Raw genomic sequence first — 26,104 nt, 5'->3', positions numbered from 1 at the left:
GGGAATTCAGTGGTAGCTGTATTTTTTTTGCTTTTGTCATTATTAACAAAGTTCCTCAACAGAGATCTGAGAGCAGTTTCTGCTCCAGAAGAGAAAGGGACACAGATAATTATTTTTAAGGCTCTGAGAGTGCATGTAGATAAGTCTCTCCATTATCTTTTATCAAAATAATCCTGAGTGTCACACGGGGCTGATACCCATTTCTAAAGGTGTGGGCAGTAGGAGCACTGTGCTGGAAATCCCAATGGACCAAGACACCACTGGATCTGCTGCTGGAAGTGAGGCACCATCACTTCAGTGCTGAGCCCAGGACAGATTTGCAGACTACTCATTGCTGAAAAGATGCCTAGTGAAAATACATAGGTCTGAAATCCCCTTTTTGCAGGGGAACCAAAATAGACTTGAAAGAGCATGATCATGTTGAGCAGTTTGATAGAGACAGAATCACAATTACGTCATTTTAAAAGTTGGGCACCATGTGACTTGCTTAGAGGTTTAATCATATTATCTGAAAAGGCCTGCTGTCTCAAACTTACTCTAAGCATTTACCTGTGTTAGTACAGAAATGTAGAAGGAGGAATAATCCCAGTTTGTTGCTCTGTTTAAAACTGTGTTAATTAAATTGAAGGGTATTTGTGTACTAGTTTATTAATTTCTACTTCGACTAAAAAGATTTTTGTTTTGTTTTCTTGCAAATAGTGTCTTGCCAACAATTTTCTGCAGTAGTTGGCAAACCAAAACACAATATAGTAATATTACAAAACTTGAAATATCTAAAGATCTTGACATGTGATTTGTGACATATTTTGAGTCTGTGTTCCTAGCTTCTTTTGCAGTGTTCGATTCATATGTTGAGAATAATCAAGAATTCTTCGACTGAGTTTGAGTGAGTGTCACAAGTGCTTGGTCACACTAACTAGTGAATTTAGTGTGAGTTTGGGTTTTTGAGGTTGTTTCGGTTTTGTTTTATTTATGGAGTCTTGCATTACTGGTGCCCTTTTGTGAATTAATTAAGTTTCATAAAATGAGAGAAGTCCATGTTATTAATGTTGTGTTCAGTAATCCCACCTAAAATAAATAGCTGTGCTTAGTGTAGATGTGTAGGGTAGCTGTCAAATCTTTTATGGGGAGGAAAAGCAAGGGGTGTGCAAGTACCAAACATTATTTCCATTTGTAATGTTGACACAAATGTTTGTTTAAAAAAAAAAAGGCAAAAATTCTTCCCAAAGGGGCTCTTTTGCAATGCTGAGGCACAGTCATTTTAATTGCAGTTCGGGAAACAAGTTACTGCCCTTCCCAAAATTCTGTAATCTCACATGTGAAACAAGGCAGAGTTGGAAGCAGAGCAGGGTGAGCCGTGTGCTGCTCTGATCAGTTCAGTATGGCTGCTTCTCCCTGCCAACTGCAGCGATTCCTGAGCCCTGTCCCTTTCCTGCCAAGTACTAAGTTCACTTTGGTATAGATGAATTCTTAAGGACAGAAAGAGAGGAGGAGGGAGGGATTTGGAGTTGGAGAAAGGAAATTCTGGAATTTGGAAAAAACGATCTGTTTGGCGCTAAGTAAACTTTTTCATGAAAAAAGGATGTTGACAACTGCTTCTACTGAATCAATGGATTTTCAGGTTCTTGTAAACCTCAGGACAGACTCCTTTCATTTACCCACCATCCCTGTCTCTCTTGGTCATCCTTTGCCTCCTCACTTAATGTCTGTTCCTGCTTTTCAGCTTTGTATTGGTCTTTCCAGCTGTCTGTTCCTTCATTTTTCTTCACTGTGGTTCCCCCAGTGATATTGCACTGGTATTTCTCTCTCCAGCTGATGTTGTGGTTACTCGTTCTTTCTATCATTTTGGCACCACAGCATCGTAGTTAATGATGGCTGGGGCCTCTGGGGATCATCTGCTCCACACCCCTGCTCAAGCAGAGTCACCTAGAGCTGGCTGTCCAGGACCATGTTCAGACAGCTTTTATCTCCAAGGATTGAGGCTCCACAGCCTGCCTGGACGACCTGTGCCAGTGCTCAGGCACCCTCACAGTAAAAAACAGTTTTGTGATGGTCAGAGGGGGCTTCCTGTGTTTTTGGTGCCTGTTGCCTCTGGCCCTGTCAAGACCTTCCAGCTGTGTCAACACTTTCCACCTTTCTGGTTTTCAGTAAAATACTGTTTGCTGCACAATAATGTGTTCCCCTCTGGATCCTCTTGCGCTTCTCATCTCCATAAGGGTAGTTTTCTTCTGATGAGCGAGTTTCTAATGGCCAAAAAATACAAATCCAGAAAATTCTGGAAAGCATGTGGCTTTGTGCACAGGGGTATATGCAAATATAAAACTGCTAATCCAAAGAATGAAATAATACACCACATAGCTCCTGATAGGCTTTCTGTAGGTTTGGTAGCCCTTTTGCTACTAATGAAGACTTGGCTTCTGTTTCTTTTCCCCATCTTCTGTTAGCTTCAGCAAGTTTCTGTACTTGATATTTTCTTGGCTCTGCATTTAAGTTGAAACTGAATTCTGTGTGTTAATTATCTGATTATTCCTTTTTTTTTTTTTTTTGAGAACACTTGTGAAATACCCCAACTCATCCTAGAGTCTGTAATTCTTCCTGTTTGTGTCCCATAAAAATGTTGATATTAAAATCCTGATCTGGGAGAAATGCAATAAAGTAAGTTTATTTGAACTGCTGAGTCTCTTGGGAAATTAATAGTAAATCCATCAGGTATTCTGTTTACTATCCATACCATGTCAACCAGCTCTTAGAGCAGTACTTTCTACCAGACCCTCAACCCCCCAGGGTGTTGAGAGGCTTCGGAATTGATTATAGATAAAAGAGCCTGGATGATTTTATCAACCAATAGCTCCTTATCTGCATTATTGCTGTTAGTAATATTTTTATCAGACCCAGTGACGTTGCCTGGCCAGTTGATTTCTTGTTGGACTTCACATTAACTTCCTGAAGATAAAACTTCCTCTGACCAGCCTCGTTTGTGTCTGAGCAAAGCACTGAAGAGCCAGAAACAAATACTTCTCAGTGGAGGAAAGTAATTCATGAAGAAGTTGCCAGGGAATTTTGGACTAATTCAGAATCTCATCAGCTTTGAAGCAGCCTAAAAAGCATTTTTCTAGAGAAAGAAAATTTCTGCAATATCCTGCTTATTAAAGGAAATACAGACATCCTTTGCAATTTTGTGAATCCTACAGAGTAGAGTCTCTCATTGAGGCAAAGTAAAACACACCTGAGAGCAAGTCCTGGTTTGGGTGAACGGATGGCAAAAGATCTTGGCAATGTGTTAATACCAAAGTAGTTTTAAAATCCAGGCAGATACTTTGGCCACTTACCACCCATCCTTTCTAAAATTAATGAAAGGAAGAATTAACACTGCTGAGGGCTTGCTTTTAGATTAAACTTGGAGATATATATTTGTGGCAAATATGTGCTTAGAAATGCACTTAAATATTTTTAAGGCAATTAATATTCTGTGTAGTCATTAGAAGAGGAGTGATTTCTTCTTTCTTACAGCGCTGACTCCTACCTGCTCAGCCACTGGAAAAATTAGCAGAACTGAAGTATGTTGTTGTAATTATTATAAGCATCTTAATATTTTTGCTTTATATTCTGGTAATTTGTTTGTAATGAGGAAAGCAAACACAAGAGGAAGTTATTTGATATTTGCATTTAAACCATTACAGGCTTACTCAGTTAATGCCATTTATCATCATGCACACTTAAAATGGGCCATTTAGAAAAATCTGATTTTTTTTTTTTGCCTTCTGACCGATATCTCTGTCTCGGGTGTTTTGAGAGCTGGTGGCATCTGTTACTTCCAAATGAATTTTAACTTCACTGAGATTTTCATTCTGGAGGTTATTTCTGAAATGCAACTTCTTCCTCTTTTTTTTTTTTTTTTTTCTCCCTTGCTTATTCAGTACTGCTTTTGCAGTTTCGGTATCAACTGTGCTTTGTTAAACGTAATCCAACAGGTTTTGGAAGTTTTCAAAGACCGAGAATATTCCTCTTTTCTATTACCTTGACGCTTAACTCTGCTGCTGTGTCATTAGTGATGTGATGGAAGAATCTTCATGGGCATTACCAGTCAAATACATTGAAATAGTAGCATATGTTTTGTGTGCTAAATGCTCTTCTCCTCACTGGAAAAAGGGCTGCTCTGTGTATGTTTTAGTTCACAGAACCACAGAATGGTTTGGGTTGGAAGGGACCTTAAAAATAATCTTGTTATATCCCTTCTGCCATGAGCAGGAACCACTTGCTAATTCTGTGGACCTGTCTTAATTTTTGCTACAGTAATGCTATGTTGAGACTGGCTCTTCAGTTTGGTAAAAGAAATAGAAGAGAAATTCTGCTGATGAATTAAAATCGCAGTATAAACCAGGCTGGTGTTGAAGTCCCACAAACACCTACCCTGGTAGCCCTTTTCTAGGTCAGGTTCAAAGGGAAAGAAAGTAGTGAGTAAAATGAACTGATTTAGGATAATAAGAGAGGTACCCATTTGCAGGGCATTGAAGAGTGACCACAGAAAATTAAATGACTCTTAATTCAGTAGTAGTTCATGTAAAAGAACATGCAGGGCAGAATTACCATCCTGCTTTTATGTAAACAAATAATCACTGTCAGATAGCTTTTGCTACCTGAGCAAGTGGTGCTTCAGTTCTTCTGAGAATTGCAGAAGCTTTCATAAGTCAAAGAGAGAAACAAATTCTAGGAATTACTGGCAAAGGGATAAGTGGAAGAAAGCGTCAGGGAGGGTTTTTTTTCTTTTTACTGTTGCTTTATAAATCCTTGGCATGTTAAATGCCACGTGCAGTTCGGCTTTCCCTTCTCCTAAAGGATGAGCTGTAATTGGGGAAGTACAGGAAAGGCCAGCGAGTATGACAAGAAGTAATAGCTTCTGTGTGGGGATCAGTTAAGGTAAAAGCCTTCATTCAATCTGAAGTGATTTCACTGAGAAAGAATGTAATAGGGTCTAAAAAATGATGAGTGGTGTGGAGAAAACAAACAGGGCACGGTGATTCATTTTGTTGTGCAACACAAAAATTAGGGGACATCAGGTCATGTTCAGAGAGTACAAGAGCAGGTGCATTTGCACTCAGCATCTACTGCAATTACAGAATTCATTGTTACTGGATGCTTTGGGCATGAACAACTTGACCTGAGTTTCAAAAAGACCTAAACAAATTAGTGGAAAAATAATCAGATGAGTGCTGTTGAATACCACTCCTAGCTTAGGAAGTCCCTCAGTCATGGAGGTTCCATGGTTATCCATAATATGGTGTAATGTTTTTAGGGTGACCAAAATTAGTTTAAATGGTCCGACATTGAGAAGCTTGTTTTTATTTTATAACTAATACAAAATTTGCACAGTTATTTTCTGTATGAAATTTTTAACTGTTGAAAGCAGTTAAGAGCTCATTTGAATGAAAAGTATCAAAATATAGAGTGGAATGTACAAACCAAGAATAACTGCAGGTTTTCTTCTCATCTCCATCTAACACCTGTTGCAGTAAGTAAATCAGAGACTTACAGGATGGTTGGGGTTGGAAGGGACATTAAAGATCATCCAGTTCCAACCCCCTGCCATGGATAGGGACACCTTCCCCTAGACCACATTTCTCAGAGCCCCATCCAACCCAGCATTGAGCACTGCCAGGGCTGGGGCATCCACAGCTTCTCTGGGCAACCTGTGCCAGGGTCTCGCCACCCTCACAGGGAAATATTTTTTTCTAATAGTTAATCTTAAACTACCCTCTTTTGGATTATTGTAAAAGATTTCTGCACCTAGGAGATCTCTGCACATGACTTCCTCAGACACTGGCAGGAGAAGTGATGTTTCTATCGAATTGTACCTAGAGCAGTAACAGAATTATGAACTCTGAGTAGTGGAACTTGTTTTGTTCCTGAGTTGGGACAGTGAGTGAACTTTGTAATTATAATACTGGACAGTGTCATGATTTATCCCAGCTGTTGGCCAGGTACCATGCCAGGTGCTCCCTCAGCTCCTGCCCTGGTGGGATAGGGAGGAGAACTGGAAAAAGGTAGAACCCCTGGGCTGAGATCAGAACAGTGGTGAGCCCCTGGCACAGCTTGCCCAGACAATCTGTGGCTGTCCCATCCTCAGAAGTGTTCAAGGCTGGGGTTGGATGAGGCTCTGAGCAACCTGGTCTAGGGGAGGGTGTTCCTGCCCATGGCAGGGGGTTTGGAAGCGGGTGATCTTTAAGGTCCCTTTCAGTCCAAACCATCCTGTGATATACTTACTGGACATGGTGTTCTATGGTGTGGAGTACCCCTCTGGCCAGTTGGGGTCAGCTGTCCTGGCCGTGCTGCCTCCCAGCTCCTTGTACACCTGTTCGCTGGCAGAACATGGGAAACTGAAGAGTTCTTGCTTTAGAGTAATCACTGCTTAGCAAAAACTAAAACATCCATGTGTTACCAACTGTAATCTCACCCTAAATCCAAAACGCAGCACTGAACCCAGTACTAAAAAGAAAATTACTATGCTAGCCAAAAGCAGGACAGGTAGACATTTTAAATTCATAGTTTGCATTCCCTTGTTAAGGTTTCTTTTCATATTGTTGCTATACTGACCTGGTTTTTATCTGTCTAAACTGCTGGAGCATTTTGGTGTTTGTAGTTCTGCAGACCCCTTTGAGGCTGTATAAAGCACCTGGTCCCATTGGCTGTTTCCTGACACAGCACTACCCCTTCCTTGTGCAAAAATAAGTGTTGTGTCTGCCTTTAAAACTTGTTACTCCCTCTTGCAGAACATCTTGGTAAGCAACAGTTGAGACCCCTGGGATGTTCCTGCTGTGTTGGGTGATCTTCGTATTTTCCAGCCTGCAGTACTTTCTGTTTCTAGTGAAAGTTTTGGAAGCTCATGACATGTGCTTCATTGTCTGCCAGATCAGTAGGTCTGACGGTAAAGTGGTTAAACAGTCAACCTGCTGCATCTAAACAGCAGTAGAATATTAATTTTATGTTTATGACAGCTGTTAGGGTTGGGGTTTTTTTTTTTTTTTCAGTGTCACTTTATAATGAATCTTACAAGATTTTAAAGATTTTTTTTCTGGTAGAACTCTTACAGTATTATTAGGTTTTGGCTTGGCAGGTAGTTTCTGAGTATTTAAAAGAAAACCTTTTGGATTTGCTGGTGTCTTTTCTTTGCCTGATTGCCACAGCAGAGCCCACAGAGACATCTCCTTATTTTGCTTTACGTTTACCCAAGTAGCTTGCAGAACAGGGCCTTGTGATTGCTAGAAAACAGAAAAGGATTATTTGTAACGAACATTTCAGATCTTAAGTCGATGTTGCTTCATCACATCCCCAAAGAAAGTTGTGATCGTGTAATAAAATCCCAGCCATCCCCAGCCTTCTCCTTTCCACCAGCAGGGATGGCTGTGATGGTCTGCAAGGGAACCCCTGCCACAGGGGAGGCTTACAAAAAACAGGGCTTCCCCCATGAGTCTGCATGTCCCACATGTGTCTCACATGGGGAGAGGTTTCCAAGGGGTCTGATGATAGAGCAGGAAACCAGAAAATTATTAACACAATTATTACTCAGAATGTTGTAAATCTCTACATAAGACATGTAAGTAAGGAGACCAGCTACTGTTAGGAAGGTGGGTAGTCCACATAATCAACTGAGGGTGCTTTGCGCTGTTGTGTTCTTTGAGTGTTCTCTGCATTCTGCTCTATGAAGGGGAATAAAAGTAATAAGGGAAGAAAATTTTGAACCTCTGTAAAGTGATTTTTTCCTCATTTGAAAAAATCCAAATTACAACTTAAATAGTATAAAATCTAAGGATTGTCTTTTCATCACTGTATACGTATTACTGAAGCAAATGTGGTGGAAGTGTTAATTAAAAGATGAATTTCATACACGTGCTGTAAATCTTACCGGTCCCAGTGACTTCCCTGCCTATCTGTTCCCTGTCAATGTTAAGCAATTTAATCTTTTTCCCTAGTATTTCATATCTTCATCCTTGGAGATGCTCAAAAACCATCTGGGCAGCTGGCTTGGGTGGCCCTGCTTGAACAGGGATTTGTACAAAGTGACTCTGCACTGCCTTCCAGCCTCAACCAGATATGATTCTGTGAGTTACCCAAGTTGTAAAGCGTGTGGAAGTCTCAACCCTTTTGATGGCCCATATGGACAGGAACTTTAGTCCTTGTACCTTTGGGGAATTTCTTTTAATAAGAAAGAAGGCTTTTGTGTCCTCACTAGCCAGGTGAGAACTATGATATAATTGCCTTGAAATAATACTTTTTTAAGTGCTATGTTCCCTAGTATTTTCCTGAAGTTTTAATAAAGGATAGTGATATTAAAAAATAGCCAAGAGACATTGGAGAGTTGTACAATTAGGTTTTTTGAATCTGTCTCCCTGCTAATCACTGTACATAGGCAAGACCTTCATTGAACCAGAAACAGTCATGAAAAGAAGGTGCAAAATAAAACCTTATGTATGAATCTGCAAATGAGCTTCACATTTATTCATCATCCATGGGTCCTTCATTCCCAGTAGCTTCAAAGTAGAATTCCATAACCAAATCTGATGACGTTCATTAAACATACTGGGAGGCCATAAACATTAAACATACTTGGAAGCCAGGTGCTTCCAAGAGCATGTCTGAGGTGTATCTGAGATGTCCCTTTGCCAGGCCAATGCTAGGATCCATCTCTAGGAGTTTGACTCGTGAAATGCAGTGCTCCTGTTCTTCCTTAATCTTCTGCAGGAAAACTTTCACTAAGTTTTTTTCACAACTAACACGCACTGCTTTCATGCTGTTTAATGAGCACCGTGTTTTTAGTCTTCCAACGGCATATTGAGGCACAGTTTGCTTTACTGCAGAGACAGCAACTGAGATGTTGTTTGTCTCATTTAGTATAATTTGGGTCCCTCCTTCTCTAGAGAAGCAAACAGCAGGGGAAAAGCACCATAAGGATGTAAGCTCATATAGTTGTCATGTATAGTGAAACAGTCTGTGTCTTCTTAGGCAGTCCAGAGTTCCTGGGAGTGAGTGTGTGCCCCTGAGCTTCGCCTTCCCAGTGTGCTGGGTGCCCAGTAATGGTAATGAATGAAAGCTGGCAGAGAGTAAATGGCTTTTATTTGATTGAAAGTTTCAGCAGGCGCACAATAAAGCCGAGTTCCTTTTGCACAGTTTAACTAGGTTAAAGAAAGTCGCCAAGATGGATCAGAGCAAGGCCAGGGTTTCCGGTGGTCTTCCTGGAGCACTTCAGGCGTGGTTGTCTCGGGCTGTGTTGTGGGTTTTGTTTTGAGTGCTTTGGCGTCTGCCTGTCTTCTAGGTGTTTATGTTTTGCTCTCTTCATTAAGGTTGCATTTAGAAATTTGGGGGTTACTGGCACAAGATTGTCCTTTGGATCCAACATACTTGGAAACGCGCTGCAGACCATTATGAATGGCTCTGCTGGACGCTGCCTGCTTTGGGAATCCTCATCCAGGAAACATCCAGGGATGTTTGTTCAGATGTGCCAAAAACTGAGGGTGTGGGGTTTGGGTTTATTTTGTTTTGTTTTCTGTACAGAGCCATTTACTATTACAAGGGATGTGTTCCCAAGACGATATTTATTTAGTAACAAATCATCATCCAGCATGTTTTTTCAGAATAGGTTGGTGAAAGGGGTTTAACACGAGCCATTTGGGTTTTGGACAGGTAGTCACTTTTCAGTGTTTCAGATGTCCAAAAAACATTTCAGATGTTACTGAGTAGTTTAACTGAAATAGGAGAAGCAGTTTCAATTTACACCAGCTCAGGTAACTACTTGGAAGACCCAGTCACAAACAGGATTTTTTTTTTTTTAACCTTAATTTTGTATTTCTCTTCAATGTGGTTTAGAGGTGTTCACTGAGCATTTTAAATGTTATACATTGTCTTCCTAAATCAGTTCACTTTCGGTTAAAAAATAATCTTACTTCAATTTCTGTGCATGAAACAAGACAGATTTCCCATTTTCCATGTGCTGTAGCAGGCATATGATTTCAGTATTTCAGACCAAGCTGCGCAGTTTTGCGTTCTGGGAATTTTCCTCTCTTTTCTTGGTTTTATTTATAAGATTGAAGCTTGTAGCAGGTTTTTCCTCCATGCCCACCCATGTCGCAGATTCTTCTACCCAGTCATTTCTCCACTTCTCATTTATCCTTTGCAATATTTAATTATATTTTGACATGTTGTACATTAATTTTTTTTTAAATGTGAATGTATCTTCTGCTGAAGTTTTCTAAATAATCTGCTGCTTTACTCTAACTGGACTTCTTTGCAAGAGGTGTCTGTACTGGCCTCTGAGTTCAAACCCATGTTCACTGGAAGTTTTAAAGTGGACCTTCCTCTGGCACTGTGGTGAGACAGATATCCATGGACACAGGCAGGATGAGGGACATGTATCTTAAGGCGGATATGCCAGAGCACATCTGTCAGAGTCCTATGATTTTTATGTTGCTTAGGTTTCAAAATCAAAGTATGCAGGAGTGCAGAAACTCCAAATTCTGTTGCTGTGCAGCCTTGACCCTTGTTCCTGTGCATTCTGGTGCACTTGGAACAGCACATTGCCATGTCCTTCTGATAAATCCCTGACTCACCCCGAGCAAAGGGGGAAGTGATCCTGAAGAGGATTTAAAGCTGCACAGACAGTGTCAACTTTGTGTTTCATGTTTCAGGGCAAAACCAAACTTTCTAGTCAAATACAGCATTGTCAGCTGTAGATGTCAGCTGTAGATGTATATATTTTTCTGTCTAACAACTAGGGTAATGCTAAAAAATTTACGTTCCTTAAGTTCAGAATGAAGTTTAAGCTGGCATAAACCATGTCCTTCATTCCTTCACCTCCTCAACCCTGTGCCAACATAGCTAGTGTAACCAGGAGTGAATTTGTGCAGGGAATTGAACAAAGTTAAAGGTAACAGGGGAGGAAAAGAGGTTTAATATACCCCATATTAGCATGCTCACTGTGGTGTTTGTTCAGGGCTGACACAGTGGGTGCATGAGAGGAGATGTGGGGAGAACGGGAATGTCTGAAACTCCAACCTTGTATGAAAAGTTAGTCAGTGAACAGCTCTCCCCTCACCCCATTCCTCATTGCTATTGAACAGCTTTAGTTCATGGTGGCACTTTGTGCTATGGAAATAATGTAAGCATCCAGTCTCATTTTTTAGCTAGAGATAGTAACTTTGTACTCTTAATTTTGTTGTGTGGCAGAAGGTATTTACATGGATTAGCCTGTCTGTAAATAAAATGGATGTTTGCAGCACAAGGGAAAGCTCAAAAATGCAGATAAAATGCTAAATTTTTTTTTTCATATTTTGTTACCCAGAAGTCAAAGAGCAGTCTGCAGAAGAGGATGCCCAGACGGAAGTGGAGAGCACCAAGCAGCTAACACCAGTCCTTCAGCACTCCGTGTCCGAGGAGTCCACGAGCTCCACCGCCTCCGTGGGTGTGGAAGCCAAAACCAGGTGAGCGAGAGAGCGAGAAGGAGGTGGCTGCTGAGTCAGGGGCAGGGCTGGGGCTCGGCTCTGGGGTGCAGAGTGCTCGAGGCGCTGGGCTGGGACTCGATGCCGCTGCTTTGAAGTGCCTGGGACTGGTGCCTTAATTGGTGTACGGGGAGATCAAGGTGAAGAGCATGTTCCATGAGTGCTGCCCTCAGACTGCTCTGGGAAGCCTTGAGTTACAGCATGTTAGCTGGGTAAATTAAAAGAGGCGTAAGTGATAGGAGATAAAATGTGATTACTGAAGCTTTCCTGCTGTGTAGGAAATGGTGTATTAGCAAATTTATATAATGTTATTTTTGATGTTTCAGCTTGTATGAGTGTATTTTCAGGAACAAAGTAAACAAATCTCTTGTCATATCTACTGTGTTCTTCCTTGTTTTGGAATTTATAACAGAGAAAATAACGTTTGTATTTTTTAACTTTTTATTAATACAAATTAGCCTAAAAGCAGTGAAAGTATTAATTATGTTACATGAGGGAAACCAGAACACGTTGTCTGTGATCACTGTTAAAATGGTGTCACAGAATTCTAACAGAGCTTCTCTGGTGAAGCTCTGATAACAGCTTCTAACCCAGTAGCAGGTCTCTCCTGCTGCAGAAAGTGCTGTTACCAGCTACCAGACAGTTACAGGTGTAATTATATTTTGACAGAATTGGAGAGAATTGTCGTCATCATTTTTCTTCCTCCTGATCCAACACAGAGCATATTTTCCATGCACAAAAAATTACTTAATCTACTTGATGCATGTTTAATTTCGTGTTTTATATGCTCACAAACTTCTTAGATTCCAAGAGCTGCTTTCCTTCTTACAGAAAATTTCAGTTAATTAGTTCCTGTGCGTATACCTGAGTGAAATACGCAAAAATTTCTGTTCTTGATGGAATTTTCCAAGGCTGAGATTAAATTGCACTAGATATGTAGAGCAACTTGAACTGAGCAGCTGCTTTGCTTCATTATTTGACCCTGTTTTGGATCATTTGCAAAAATTTTAGTGCTGTTTCATCTGCTCTCTGTTCTTCTCAAGGTTACTTTTTTGCTGTTACCGTGAATATTTGATTACAGCACTTTACATAGCCATAAACTTGTTTCTTAAAAGCTGGACAGCAGTCTCCTGGAAGAACTTTGCCTGGTTCTAAGCCAGCCCTTATTTGCCCTCAACTTACTCTTCCTTCCAACTGAAAGTGTTGACTTTGATCAGTCAGGATGGAATGGCTATTATGTGCTCATTGCTTTGGCTGATCAAAGCATTAAAAAGCTGAGTACTATTAATTTTTAATTAAAATAATAGTGATCAGACTCTGACATTTTGGAAAGAAATGCATCAAGAAGATGGGAAACCATTAATTGGGAATCAGAGCTTTCTCTGACCCCAGGTAATTTTGATTTCAAACTTAGATGCAGAATGGGAGTTGGTTGCAAATGTCATTGATGTCCTTATAACAGTGTGAGGGGGGAAATCCAGATGTCAGGGTTTCTATGGAAGTGAGTCTTGAAAAAAGCCTCTTCTGATCTATGACTTTTGATCAATCCTTTGTGTCATTGTGGAGTGCTGCCACTGACATTGTGTCATGCAGGGGCTGGAGGACTGAATTCTGGGGGCTTGACTTCGTTTTCTTAGGAGAAAATGCAGCATGTGAAATAACAGACACTGCTGATGATTGTGTAATGATTGGAGGAAATGTATCAAGATTTAGGATAAAGTGTGACTCCACAGTGCCTTAAAACTGTGACTCTGGGAAGTAGTTTTGAAGCTGATTTCCAGATAATTGATACTCATCAGCTTCATCTCTTTCTTGGTAAGCTTTTCTGTTTCTGTTTTATAATACAAGTAACTTCCGCTTTCTAATAAAATTGAAGTGTTTCTATATTAAAAGTAGCTTTAGGTATGTGAGCCATAGGAGAATTGTGAGAAAATATTACAACAGACAGAGCAGAAGTTACTTAGAAGACAGAAAAGAACCCAAGCCTCCATGAGAAGTAGGTGTAGGTGGAGCTACTTTTGCATTGCTTTTTTCAGAGTTGAGTATAAGACAATTCTGTATTTCTGTCTTTGGAAGTGAAGATAAAGGAATTAGAGAAGCACAGGACACAGGGCATAAAATAAAGTCTTTTCCATGAAAAAAATAAAATAATTTTCTACTGAAAAACAGTGATTTTAACATAGTAGAATATGTCAAAATTAGGATGGGGATTTCAGTAACTGAGAGATTAGCCAGAGGTTGGCTTGTGTGGTATTTTTCTCTGGATTCTTCCCGAGACTGTGGCTAAATAAAAACATTAAAGAGAAAGGCGAGAGAGCTGGTAAATTTTTGAACCTGAGGTGGGATATGGGAGACCAAGAGAACTACTGACATCAGGTGAGACTGGGGCAGGGAATTAAAGAACAGATTCAGGATTAGTGCTCAGAAAGCAATGTGTTAAAACCCCATTAAAATAAAAAGAATTGGAGCCATACTGGGGTAGGGAGGCTGAAAGGAGTGAGGCGTGTGCTTGAAAGGAATGAGTGAATTATTGACCACATGTGGGGAGGGGCAATAACATCAAGCAAAGATAAACTCCCAAGCCTTGCAGTGGCAGGAGTAACACTGCCAGCTCCTATGTATCATGAGCATCATGGGTTTTGGAGCCTTTTCCTTTGGTTGTTCCCTTTTTTCTTTTTATGAGCCTTGTGAGAAGCTTCTGTCAGGCCGGGACTTATGGCTGAGTGGAATCCAGCTTCTTCGAAAGGAATCTGCTCCCTTGGTTTGTGCTGCCTGCAGGGAGCAGGGGAAGTGCAGCCCTTGGGGAAGGCAGGGAGCCAGGAGCCGGCTGCGACTCAGAGCAGAGCCCACTTCCACCTTCCTCCTCTGTTTCCCACATTGGCAACCCCAGGCCTTAACAGCTAACGAGAATGGCCTAGAAACACAATTTCATAGAAGAACAAAACACCTTTTGATTCATTTTACTTTCTGTCTGCTCTCAGAGACTGTGAATTGCATTAATTGCACGTTTTCAGTCCTTTTGCCATAATCATGAAGACGGAACATCCGTAAATAAGTAGAAGCTGAGGTTTTCACACAGCTCTTTTTGATTTTGGTACTTTGGCCCGCTTAAATATCTGCTCTTGTGAGATTTTTGCTAAAACTAAAAGAAAAACAAAACTGGCAAAACACCTTCCTGCTTTCTTGCTTCACTTGTAATTGGACAAAGCACGTAATTTTCATTCCAGACCAATTGCGCCATTCCCCCTTATTTTATTGCTGCTGCTGCTGCTAAGATGAAATCTGGAGTGTGGAGATGGAGGGCTTGGGTGATTTATTCCATCAAAAAGAAGTGGTTGGTGAACATCTGTAGATTGCGTGAACAAAGAAAGTAGTGAAAAAGTAGCAGTGAACTTCTTTATGTCTGTTCCTTTTTTTTTTTTAAATAATCCTAAAGCACATTGCAAGACTTGTAACACTCAGAGCAACACTCAGTGGAAAAAGAAATTGTGGAGTGGCAAAGAGTAGACAATCTGAACAGAATAACACTGATGGAAGGTAAAGCTAGATCTCTAGGCAGGAGGAAGTTAGATAAAAGATTTAATATTAAAATGTGTTTTAAAATTTGTTGAAGTTGTAAAGCACATATTTTGAGAAGATACCAGTATTAAGGTTAATTTTGAAACTGATTATTTCTTTTCATGAACATGTACTCTGATACAGTTTGGAGTTTTATGTGAATTTTTTTCTCCAAGATTTTTTTTTCTGCAGAGAATGGGCTTTAGGCACAACACAGGGCATTTGAAGTCGTTGCAGAGTTTTGCCTTTACATTTCCAGCTCTAGATCCATATAAGCACTTACAGGATTTTCCTCTGAAGTCAGTGGTTTACATCTGGAAAGAGGACATTCCTTTGTGTTCCAAAGTGAAGTACTATTTCAGCATTGTATTAATGACCAATCTAACCCAGAGTGAAATTGCTGATTTGGCTAGCAGGGCACAACTAAAGACTAAGACCACACACTGAAAAATGAGAAAAAAGGTAAATATTTACTGGTTTTTCATCCTGTTTGTTCATGCATTATTAGGGAAACGGTCTCAAGAAGGATTCTGTGATGGATCATTGTTAAAGCAACTTTGCCTTGGATTTATAGGGCAGGAAGGGACCTTTGGAAATCATCTAGTTCATCTCCTTTTCCAAGGCAGTTATCTACAGCTGTCATTCCTGACACAAGCTTACATAAACTGCTCTTAAATCTTCCAATAATAAAAACTCCATATCTTCCCTAAACAGTCCCTTCCAGTCTCTTCTTTGTTTTTACTGTTGGAACCACTTTCCTCACATCTAACCCACACTCTCCTCGTTCTGGGTTTATTCCATTACTACTCGTGCCATCTGCCAAGGATAATGGAGGACAGCTTTGTGCAAAAGCCTCTCAGTTTATTTCCCCAGCATGCTTTACCTCGTAACAGAAATCCCAAATTTGTTCCTACTTTCTTCGTAGATAATGTTTCTTGAGCTCCAGTCCTTCTTGCTGGTTTGAGTTTTCTCCAGATGGTCTGTGTCTTTCTTGGAGCACAGAAGGCGTGTCACACAAATGGGGCCAAAGAAGGGTTTCACAAGCAGCCAGAATCCTGCCTTTTGCTTAGGCTGAACAATTGCCATTGTGGCCATAATGTGTTTAATGCTCTCACGTAGAACTTGTGCCTCATGGGATTTGATGCCATAATCAATAACATTTATGACTGGGCCTTTAAGTTGCACAGACCTTTGCTCCATGATTTAATCAGTTCTGCAGGAAGGTCCAACCACAGAAACCAAACTTTGAAATGTCTCCTGCCGAGCGTGAGCAGGTACTCACAGGTGCTTCAGGTTTCTGGAGTCCCACTTTTAGCCTCTCACAGATGTTCTTAGGCAGTTTTTCTGTCTCATCCCCATCCTGAGGCTGCTTGTCTCTACCTGGGTCTGTCCTACTGCTTCCAAGTGCTGCGCTGGTGGGCAGCAAGTTGAGCACTGGCAGGTCAGTCTTATGCCTGGACAGATTTTCTGTCCTCTGGAAGATGGCAGTCAGACAGACAGAAGTGTCCCGTGGCTGGCAGTCTGTTAGGCCATGCTGAAGGACTGATGGCAGTACTCAGAATAGCATGGGATGCCTGCTTTGTCAGAGGTGGCACAGGTACAGGATAATCACAGGCAATGGTAAGAGTCAGGGATCTTCTGCTCCAGTGTTGAGTGAATGCAGCGTTTTCTCTCATTTCTTCCAAATACCACCTCTTCCATTTGTTCTTTTGCCTCCAGCTTTCTTTGCCAGCCTCTTGGGTTTTTTCATGTTGTTGAATCCTCATATTCTCATTCTCTTTGCTAATTGCTAAACTGCTCATCAGTTTTAATCATTGTTTTTAGGGTTCACTTAGCTGAGGTTTACTCTTCTTTGTCTCTTTGTCTGATGTTGAGTTTCCTTCCTTCCATTTCCAGTGGCTTCTAGACAGGTGTTCATGACATGGTATTTCTTCTCATCCTTTAATCCATTTTCTTTTCATTTTCTGTGTCAGCTGCGACTGTTTTCTTCTTGCTTCCTTCAGTTGTCTGTGTGATCTGTGTTATTTCCCACAGTCAATTGTCCCGTTTCTCCAGAACCTTCCATTTCCCTCACACAGCAAACTCTCTGTTGTGTCCTGCATTCCTTTCTTGCTTCCATACCACAGCTGATTGGAAGTACAAGCAATTTAAATGTTAAAATCTGGACTCACAGCACCCCAGAGCTGTAGATGCAGAGATGATCCCTGTGAGTGTCTCTGGCCTTTGCCAGACGGATGTTCATTCATAAGGAATGGATGGTGCATATGGAGTTCGCTTTCATGTAGGGACTGAGAGAGACTGGAGTGTGCTTAGTGAAAAGAGAATTTTTATGCTTGTAGCTTCAATGTGCTGAAACTCTGCTTGAGCACATGGGATCTGTTTGGTGAGGTTAGAAGCATTTAGAGAAACAAGTTTGGACTAATTTATATAGGGTTACAGAAAGTATATCTGTAACTTCAAATATTAATATAGTAAAACTTAAAATGTTTCACAGAACAGAAGGGTTGATCAAAGATCTGAAGTAGATTCCAGTTAAACAATTGAGGACCCTTCAGTCTGTAAAAGATGTTGGAGAAGGAAGATAAGAAACTTCAGAATCATAGGTGGCATGGGGAAGGTGGCTGTATCCTGACTGTTTAGTTTCTTTTAATGCAAGAAACTGAGGGTCATCAAGTGAAACTTTTAAGAGTTAGGTGTGAAATAAAAGGAGGTGATTCTTTGTACAGCAGAGAGTTGTCTAGAGTGACACTGAAATCCTTGCCAAAGGATGTGGTTTGCTGAAGCTTTAGGTGTGGTCAAGAGCAGACTGGGCAAGTTCATGAAAAAGAAACTGAGAACGAGTGTACAGCAATCACAGCTGACACAGGGAGGCCCTGAACTGAACACACGCGGGGGCATGGATAGTACCACGTCTGCCTCCTATTTAATATCCCTATGCTTCTGCTTATCCTGCTTACATGGAGCTTTCTTAAAAACTGCTGTTTAAAGCCAGCTTGGCAAATGGTAAATATCACTAATTTTCAGATAGGAAGACCCTACTTGGTGTTTTTATTAAATTGCCTTCAAGAGATGGTGATACCTCTGTGTGTTGGGTGTGACTGTGGCTGCTGGATCCCTGGAAGTTCGAGGCCAGGCTGGGTTGGGCTGGTCTAGTGGAAGGTCTCCCTGCCCTAGCCAGGAGGATTGGAACTGGATGATCTTTGAGGTCCCTGCAACCCAAACCATTCTGTGTATTATGTTTTAATTACCAAGAGAGTGAATTTGGCTTACACAGACAATCTTTTCTGGGGACAGATGCATACTGAAGGTTGAAGCCACAGGACTTTTTATTCTTTGACTTTTATGGCTCAGAGGTTAAGATTCCTGTCAGAATTCCCACCTTTCAGGCACACTCACAGTTGCATTCAATATGGGATTGTTATTTGAGAGTACGAGTCAGTTCAGATGGACATTAAAGAATGATCTAAAGGGCCTTGGAGTAGACCTCTAAATTCACTTTATTCAGCATTGGCATTCTGGTACCTCCTCTTGGATTTAGCGTATGTTGTACCCTAACGGAGTCTTAAATATTTGTTTAAATTGAAGCTGACACAATTAATGGTGAATAAGAGCATGTTTTCTAAATTTCAAAATGTCAGTAAGATGTGTTGCTTTGGTTGTGTTTGAAGGGTAATGTTTTCTTTCTTTCAAACGAGAAGAGTATCATTAAGTTGATTGTATGGCTGTAGAAGGCCAACTGTGCTGTTTGAAGAAATTGGAAAGGAGTTATTGTCTAATGCAGTTTAATTGCTTTGTATAAACTTCTAAAATTCTTCACCTGAAGTTCATATGAACTCTGTCCTGCCTCCTTTTTGTAACGGAATTGTGCTGCATAAGTTGAATAGTCCTTTCAAACCCAAATCTCTATAATAGTGTAATAGTGTCAAACCATAATTTCATGTTGTTCTGTGATTCAGTTACCTATTAGAAGGAGATGGTGTGTCAAATGCTTAAATACAGCTTTTAGCTGAGATTTTTTCTTCTTTCTCTTTGTGGTATCTCCATTTGCCCTTTCCAACCTTGTCTGTCCTTAATATCCTTTATTCAGAAGGGTGATTTATTGGGTTGTTAATCCTGTAGCAATGCGAAGCTGTTATGCCTCACCGAATACGGTTTCTTCAGTAGTTTCCTTTCAAGCCTCTTCATTATTGAGGTCCAGATATTTACAGAATATTTAGATGATGCTGAAAAGCTTTATCTGAATCTGAGTTTTAGAGTAACTTTACCTCTGTGAATATCTCACATGTATTAGAACTCACACTGATGCAGACCCCAGGTGGTGTATCAAGTCAGAAATGGGGGTTTTTTTCACTTAAAATGCAGCTTGCAGGTCTTGATTTGAATTTACATAAATGATACAATGGTGGATCTTCACTAAGGGGACCACTTTACTCTTTAAATAACACAACATAAAATGAGAGCAAAGGCAAAGTATTTTGTGCATTAGGACAACTTGGCAGAGCTAAATAAATAGTAGGTCCCCTGTACCGTTTAATTTAGCCTTTTAGCATATGTTAAAACTACTAACAGGGTTAGGTGGGAGAAGAATTCTCAAGGCCAGTTCTCATCAGTCTGCTTCGGTAATCAGTACAGACAATGCACTGAAGTTCTGTTTTGCTCCCAAATACTCCATTTCATTGTGTTGAGCTTAATTTTAATTGTGAAAAATAGATGTTAAAAATGTTTTAAATTTCTGTAGCAACTAGTGTGTGAAAAAGACATCCTGAAGGCATTTCCAGACGTTGAGGAAAATTATTGTGTAATTCCTTTTAAAACAAATGCACTCGTAGCAAAACTCACTATACCCTTTTCACTTTCTTTTTCAACCCAAAACATGAATGAACTAGATCTTTATGCTTTCCAAGTTGGGTTTCTTTCTAACTTCAGTGCAATTGTGTTCATAGCAAATGGCAGTAGTGATGATCTGCAACTTAGTATTGAGTGTTGAGGCAGTGACTATAGCTAGTGGATCTTACTGGAACTGCCATGCCTTGCATTTTCTCAAATATAGTCCATTGTTTTTTCCTGTTTAAACCTGGTTTTAGTGTGATTAATTGGAAAAGGTGAATGCCCAGCAAAACTCCTTTGGTAATACCAGTCACACAGTAGGCTGGGAGGGGATTTCAGAAAAGTTACGAGGTGAGCATCCCTTGAGCTGAATCCAAGAGTTTGAAATTCTCCTGCTATTGTCATCGTCCCCTTTATCTCCGTGTGATGCTTGGATTCCCCTGTGCAGGCTCCCCTGAAAGAAGGGCACCTGTAACACCTCTCTGCACAAGAGGCAGCTGCAGGATTTCCTTTGGTCTGCTGCCCTCACCACCAAGTACGGAAAGGGTTGGGTAACTTCAAGCATCTCACTGGCAGACAGGCTCAGCATAGGCCACTGTCTTACTTGGCACTCAGCTGTGTGGGGACCCTGGCAACACGGAAGGAAGTTATTCCTATGAGAATGAGGAAGATAGATTTATTCCCCCCAGCTGTGCATGTGGAGTTGTGGGGGCATGGCAGTGCCCTCTATCATTGCAGCCTGTGGTGCATGTATGAAAAGTAGGCAGGAGAGTGAGAATGAGATACTGTTGAGGGTCACACAACCTCCCATGGACACATCTGAAGATTTCCAGGAGCTGCACAGTACTCACGTGGGCACAAGTGCACATCTGTGAGATACGGGACACAGCATAAACAAAACATGTTTGCATGACCCAGTCTGCACATCTGCTTGTTATCAAGGAGCCTTGGCTGACACAAGATACCGCAGTGCCATATCCCAGCTAAGAAGGATCCAGGAGGGGCTTCTGCTTACTCTTGGAAGTACAACTGCAGGCGGATGTGATATGTTTAAAGTGCTGGTAATCCTGATGCTAAGGTTTAATTGTGTTTAAAAAAAAAAGTTTGAGGGACTCTCAGTTTTACCTTAATTCTCTGAATATTTGCAAGCAAACCAGATGTTTCTCCTCCTCTGGTTGTGATTTAATATTGTGCAATTAGTTGCCCAATACTGCATGTGTTGAAATGAAGTTGTTTCAGTGGGAAAACTGTGTTTTAGGATGAGTCCTGATGACTGTCATCAGTCAAGTAGAGGAAATAGTGACTGTTCTCCCTTCCTTCAGGATTAAGAGGCTGCAGGGCATTTTGTTTTCCTTTGTCAGGATGTGGACAGGGGAGGATTACAGCACTTTAGATTCTTGTCAGGGGATTGAGTAAATTCTGCTTGAGGAAGAGACAGTGTCCTGAGAACTCGATGAAAAAAGAACCTGTGGAAGAGAGCGAAAGAGTGATGAGATCAACACATTTCTTGTTAGAAAGGGCATCCTTCAAACAAGATCCAAGTCTGGATCTCCTCTCATGGTTCAATGGGAACAGACATTAACTTCAGACATTACTAGCCTTTCTGTCTCTTACTGCATCCCCAAAACCCAGTATGTCTGGTTCATTCTGAACACAGTTTTTCCTCAGTGTTATGTATTAAAATTTCTGTGCGTTCAAATATGTGAAATCCTTTGGAATGAGATGAGGCATAGGAGTACCTCCTGGTAATAAACCACTGCTGGATCTTTAAAGCTGTATAGGAAAGTAGCATTTGTCATGGGAAAATACATAATTTAAGTTGAAGTTACAGATAAGGATGAACTTCCATTTTGGATTGGAGCACCTAAGATATATCTTAAATGGAGTATTGATAAGCTGCTTCTTTCTCTTTTTTCTTAGCAGCTTATAAAAAGATTTGTGACACATCGTCTCTTGCTTCTAATCCCATTTTGAATTATACTGTTCTTAAAATATGTTAATTATGATAACAGATCTAGGGTTTGATCTTAAGATTTGCCAGTATCTCTATTTCGTTATCTTCAGTATGAGAGCTCTTCTTGCATCACAGATTTAGATCCTCTAATTGCATATTGACATATGGAAAGTAGATTTGTAAGTACTTTCTGCAGTCCTCAGATGATAGGAAAAAATCTCTACCTTCTGCCCATACAGACATAACTTAAAATATTTACTAAGCACTTAAAGCTAAAAGGCTAACGTGATGGAACTGGCCACTTCGTACTGCATGATAAGCCAGCAGCTGTGGCATGTCAGGAGGCAGAGGAACGTGGCTTTCCTGCAGAGGGTGTCTCCAGCGTCCCAGCGGATGCTGGGAGTTCACTGCCACTGAACGTTTGTGGGTATCTGGCTGTGGGATACAGTTGGGGCCCCTCTGCTTACCCTCCCTGGAAAGTGTGAAACATTATTTTCCCCCTTTAATAATCTCTCCCCTTTATCTCAGCCCCACAGTGTCCTGGCAGTGCTCTGGGCACATCCTGCTGCTCCTGTCTTTAACTTCTGCATCCATGTGCTCACAGCCTTCAGCGAAGGTTCCCCCAGCCCCCTCCCTGTGACGAGCACTTGGTTCAGCTGCGTTCCCCAGCTCTGCTGGAGCAGGAGCAGTAGCACAAACCATATGATTCTTGACAGCTTCACAGCTGTCCTCACCACACTGCAGAGTAGCTGTGAAACTCACTGCTCCTGTTGTTTCACTCCACTCTGCCTGCAGAAAGCTACTGCTGGAAGTTATGATGCTGGAGCTGCCTTACAAGCTCCAGAAATAACAGCTTTACTCCTGTATGCCTTTTCAAATAATACCACTTGAAAAGTTAGTTTATTTTTTTCTTAATTACGCTTTCATATTTCTCTTTTATAGACCTTAACATTATTGCATATTTGCTATGACTCCACTTGAAGGAGCATTGTTTATTTGTTTGTAATTATCCTCAAGTCTTTTAATGAGCAGTGATAGTCTGTCCTAACAGAATGTATGAATAATTATTTATTCCACTGTGGATAATCTTGTGTTTGTAACTAGTGTAATTTATATACCATGGTGTTGCCTGTTTAAATCTCTTAAGTCTCCTCACAAGTCTCTGTAGTCTCAACCAGCATAAATAGCTTTGCTTTCTCTGCTTAGGAACTGTGCCTGTGAGGCCACATCAGGTTTCACTGACAGACAGATATTAGTGTATTTGTTGCTCTATCACACTGAAAGCTAGCCATAAAATAGACATATGTACTGTTCAGTGTAACTAGTCATTTTTCACCACTCTCACGCAACCTTCATCCATATTTTCTTTGGATTTTTTTTGTCTTTGGGTATCTTTTTCTAAAGATTTCTGGAATGTGTCAGACATTTGCCATCAGCACTGGGAGTTGTGCTGTCTCATGCTGGTTGTGTGTTGGGCAGATCAGTGAGGGTCGTGCAGCCGAGGCCACGAGATGAGGACAAGTGTTTCCTAACAGTGCTATAGGAAGGTATAATTTCAGCACTGTGAATGGGACTTACTTTATCTGCTCACCAACCTGCATGTTCCCAGTGGTCCCATCTGCCTTAATGAAAGTGCAATCCTACCGATCAACGATAGGTAAAAAGCATTTGGTTTCATTCTGGGCTTCATTTTGGGCTCATGATATGCTGCACTGTTCCTTAGCACCTGACAGTCTGCTATTACCAGTACTGTAACAGTACAGCAGTTCAGGTTTCTTTCTTCTTTTTCTTTCTTCCTGGTGTTGCTCTGTGGTGAGAGCAAAAGTAGCCATCCCAGAGTATGATAAACCAACTCTCAGGGGCTTTGCTGGATTCTCAGGGTTTTCTCTTCTGATCTGGAACTTTCCTTTTCCACTTCCACTTTTTTCTGTTGCTGTTCTTGTCTCTCCAGGCTGAAAAGCACAGGCAGAGTTTATTTTTTCCCTTAGAATTTAGTAAATATTATACAGCAGTTTAGCCTTAAGGTTTTCTCTTCCTCCCACTTCGCTTCCCTTCTCACTCACGCAGCACAGAGTGTCCCAAATCCAAATGTGCCACCTTGGAGATGCACTGAAATCTATTTAAATGGAATTCAGACATAACCAAGCCTCTCTCCAAGTCCCTGATTCCCTGAGGCATCTTTTTGGGGTCTTTGGGGCATAAATACGAAGAAAACAGAATTGCTCATTTAAGCTTAAAAAAAAAAAAGAAAAAAAGTGTTAAATGGCCTTCCTTTAATGCAAACTGCATTAGTTTCAGAAGTACACATTTTAAGTTTGTGGGTATGTTTATTATAGAAATATTTTTCAGTAGCTTCCATATGATGTGACACAAGGAGTGCTGTCAGAGCTGTCATTTCAATCCTGTCACTATGTTGTGCATGTTAAAACATAATTGCAAATGGTACAGGGTATTGCAGCGGTCACAGTTCTGTAAATATAAAATTCCTCCAGTAAAACTTTTAGACATAATTTTGTTTTTAAATATTGAAGTAAATGAGAATGTTTGGATTTGTGTATGTCATGCACTCTGGCATGTGTGATTTTAGCCATTGCTGTGGTTTTCTCATTATTCTGTTCTTCTCCATGTTATTAAACCTTTTGTGTATAGTATTTACACATTGTGTTACACATAAGCTGTATGTGCTCCCAGAAAGGTGTCGTAATGTTCTGTGTGTTCTGTAACATTCTGATGCCTTTTAGCAAGCGTGGGTCTAGACACACAGAATTTTGGAAATTTTGGGATGGAAACATGGAGATCTTTCTGTTTGCTTCATTAATCAGGCAGTTTTGGGAACAGAAAAAAGTTCTTTTAATGTAACTGTGAATTAGCTGGAAATAGTGTTTCTGAGCATTGAATTCTGATACCTGACAGCACGAGGGAGCTTTTATTGTCTTGTTACAAAGAGTTAAATTAGCATGAAATTTGCTTTTTGATGGGCTATCCTGTGCTGGTTTTCCCCCCAATAAAGAAGTAATGATCTTCTCTTTTACAGCGAACAACTCTGCGCCTTTTGTTACTGTGGAGAACGGAGCTCATTAGGACAAGGAGACTTAAAACAATTCGGTCCCACTCCTGGGTATGTTATCCCATGGAAAAACCAGCCTTTAAATAAGAGTGAAGCCAGCGACAGCACCGATGGAGCCTGTGAGAGAACTCCAAGGCAAAACTCAGTGCCACGCAAACAGAGAGGCCAGAAGAAGTAAGTCTGTTCTATAATAAATAGGTAGTATTTTTATTTTGCACAGAGTTTGGGAAGGATCTTTACTGGTTCTGTACTACAGTAGGCAAATAACTTGTATTTGTGAAAACATGGGTTATTAATATTAATACATTTTTGTAAGGAGAAAGCTACACATACAAAAACCTAACCAAAAACAGAACCCCAGAACAACCAACACGTGAGCAGTATAGCAGTAGCTGTCTCTACTGCTTTTTAAAAATGAGTTTGTTTCTTCCCCAAGTGAGAATTTTCACTCTGGAAGAACACAGAAAAGAGACATAGCTACTGTAAAGCACAGCTCTACCTGTGATGCTGAAGTAAAAGTACGCATGAAGGGTGGAAGAGGATGGACTTTCGACACTTCATGTGTCATGTAGACTGGACTAATGGGCAGCCCCTGCCCACCAGGTTGGAGCTTCTTCCCTTGCCCTCCAGTGCTGGCTCTTGCCCTGGTACCAGCGCTGTTGAGGGCACACAGCGGTGGTTCCTGCCCTGCAGGAGTGGGGTTTGCTGGCAGCTCTCCCAGACGGCAGGGTTTGGTCATGGTCTCTGGGCCTCAATAATTGTGAGAGATGGCAGGGGCCCCGCAGTGGAGTGCCTGACCCCGCAGTGGAGTTTGCTCAGTACATGACGTGTCTGGTGAGGGCACTGGGATATGACTGATCAGAGCCGCGTCTTTACGGGTGCGGGGGTCGTGTTGCTGGGGGTTTGTGTTGACTTGGGTACATTCATGGCTGATGGTGAACTTGTGATCACTGAGTGCTCGTTGCGTGACAGAGGGGCTGCAGCCCTAGAGAAACCTGAAGGGAGCCAGTGTTGATGCAGGGCTACAGGCCATGGCTACAAGTTGGGCCATCCAGGCTTGAGGGCGGTGAGGAGCTGTGAGTGGTGCAGGGTTGAGGGCGATGAGGAGCTGTGGGTGGTGCGGTCTTGAGGGCGGTGAGGAGCTGTGGGTGGTGCACAGTTGAGGGCAGTGAGGGGCTGTGGGTGGTGCGGGGTTGAGGGCAATGAGGGGCT

At 41.2% G+C, this 26,104-nt stretch overlaps 1 protein-coding gene across 1 annotated transcript in view; it reads left to right on the top strand.

The window, feature by feature from the left end:
• The window catches only part of KMT2C (lysine methyltransferase 2C), a 193,942-nt gene that overhangs the window by 51,279 nt on the left and 116,559 nt on the right, over positions 1 to 26,104 (top strand). Inside the window, exons 4-5 of the mRNA XM_017746748.1 lie at positions 11,330 to 11,468; positions 24,860 to 25,066. Of these exons, the coding sequence (XP_017602237.1) occupies positions 11,330 to 11,468; positions 24,860 to 25,066 (346 nt within the window). The remainder of the gene's footprint in view (positions 1 to 11,329; positions 11,469 to 24,859; positions 25,067 to 26,104) is intronic.

Source organism: Corvus brachyrhynchos, unplaced genomic scaffold, assembly GCF_000691975.1.
Source record: "Corvus brachyrhynchos isolate BGI_N302 unplaced genomic scaffold, ASM69197v1 scaffold18, whole genome shotgun sequence".
Classification (NCBI taxonomy): Eukaryota; Metazoa; Chordata; class Aves; order Passeriformes; family Corvidae; genus Corvus; species Corvus brachyrhynchos.
This window is presented reverse-complemented; position numbering and strand designations above follow the sequence as displayed.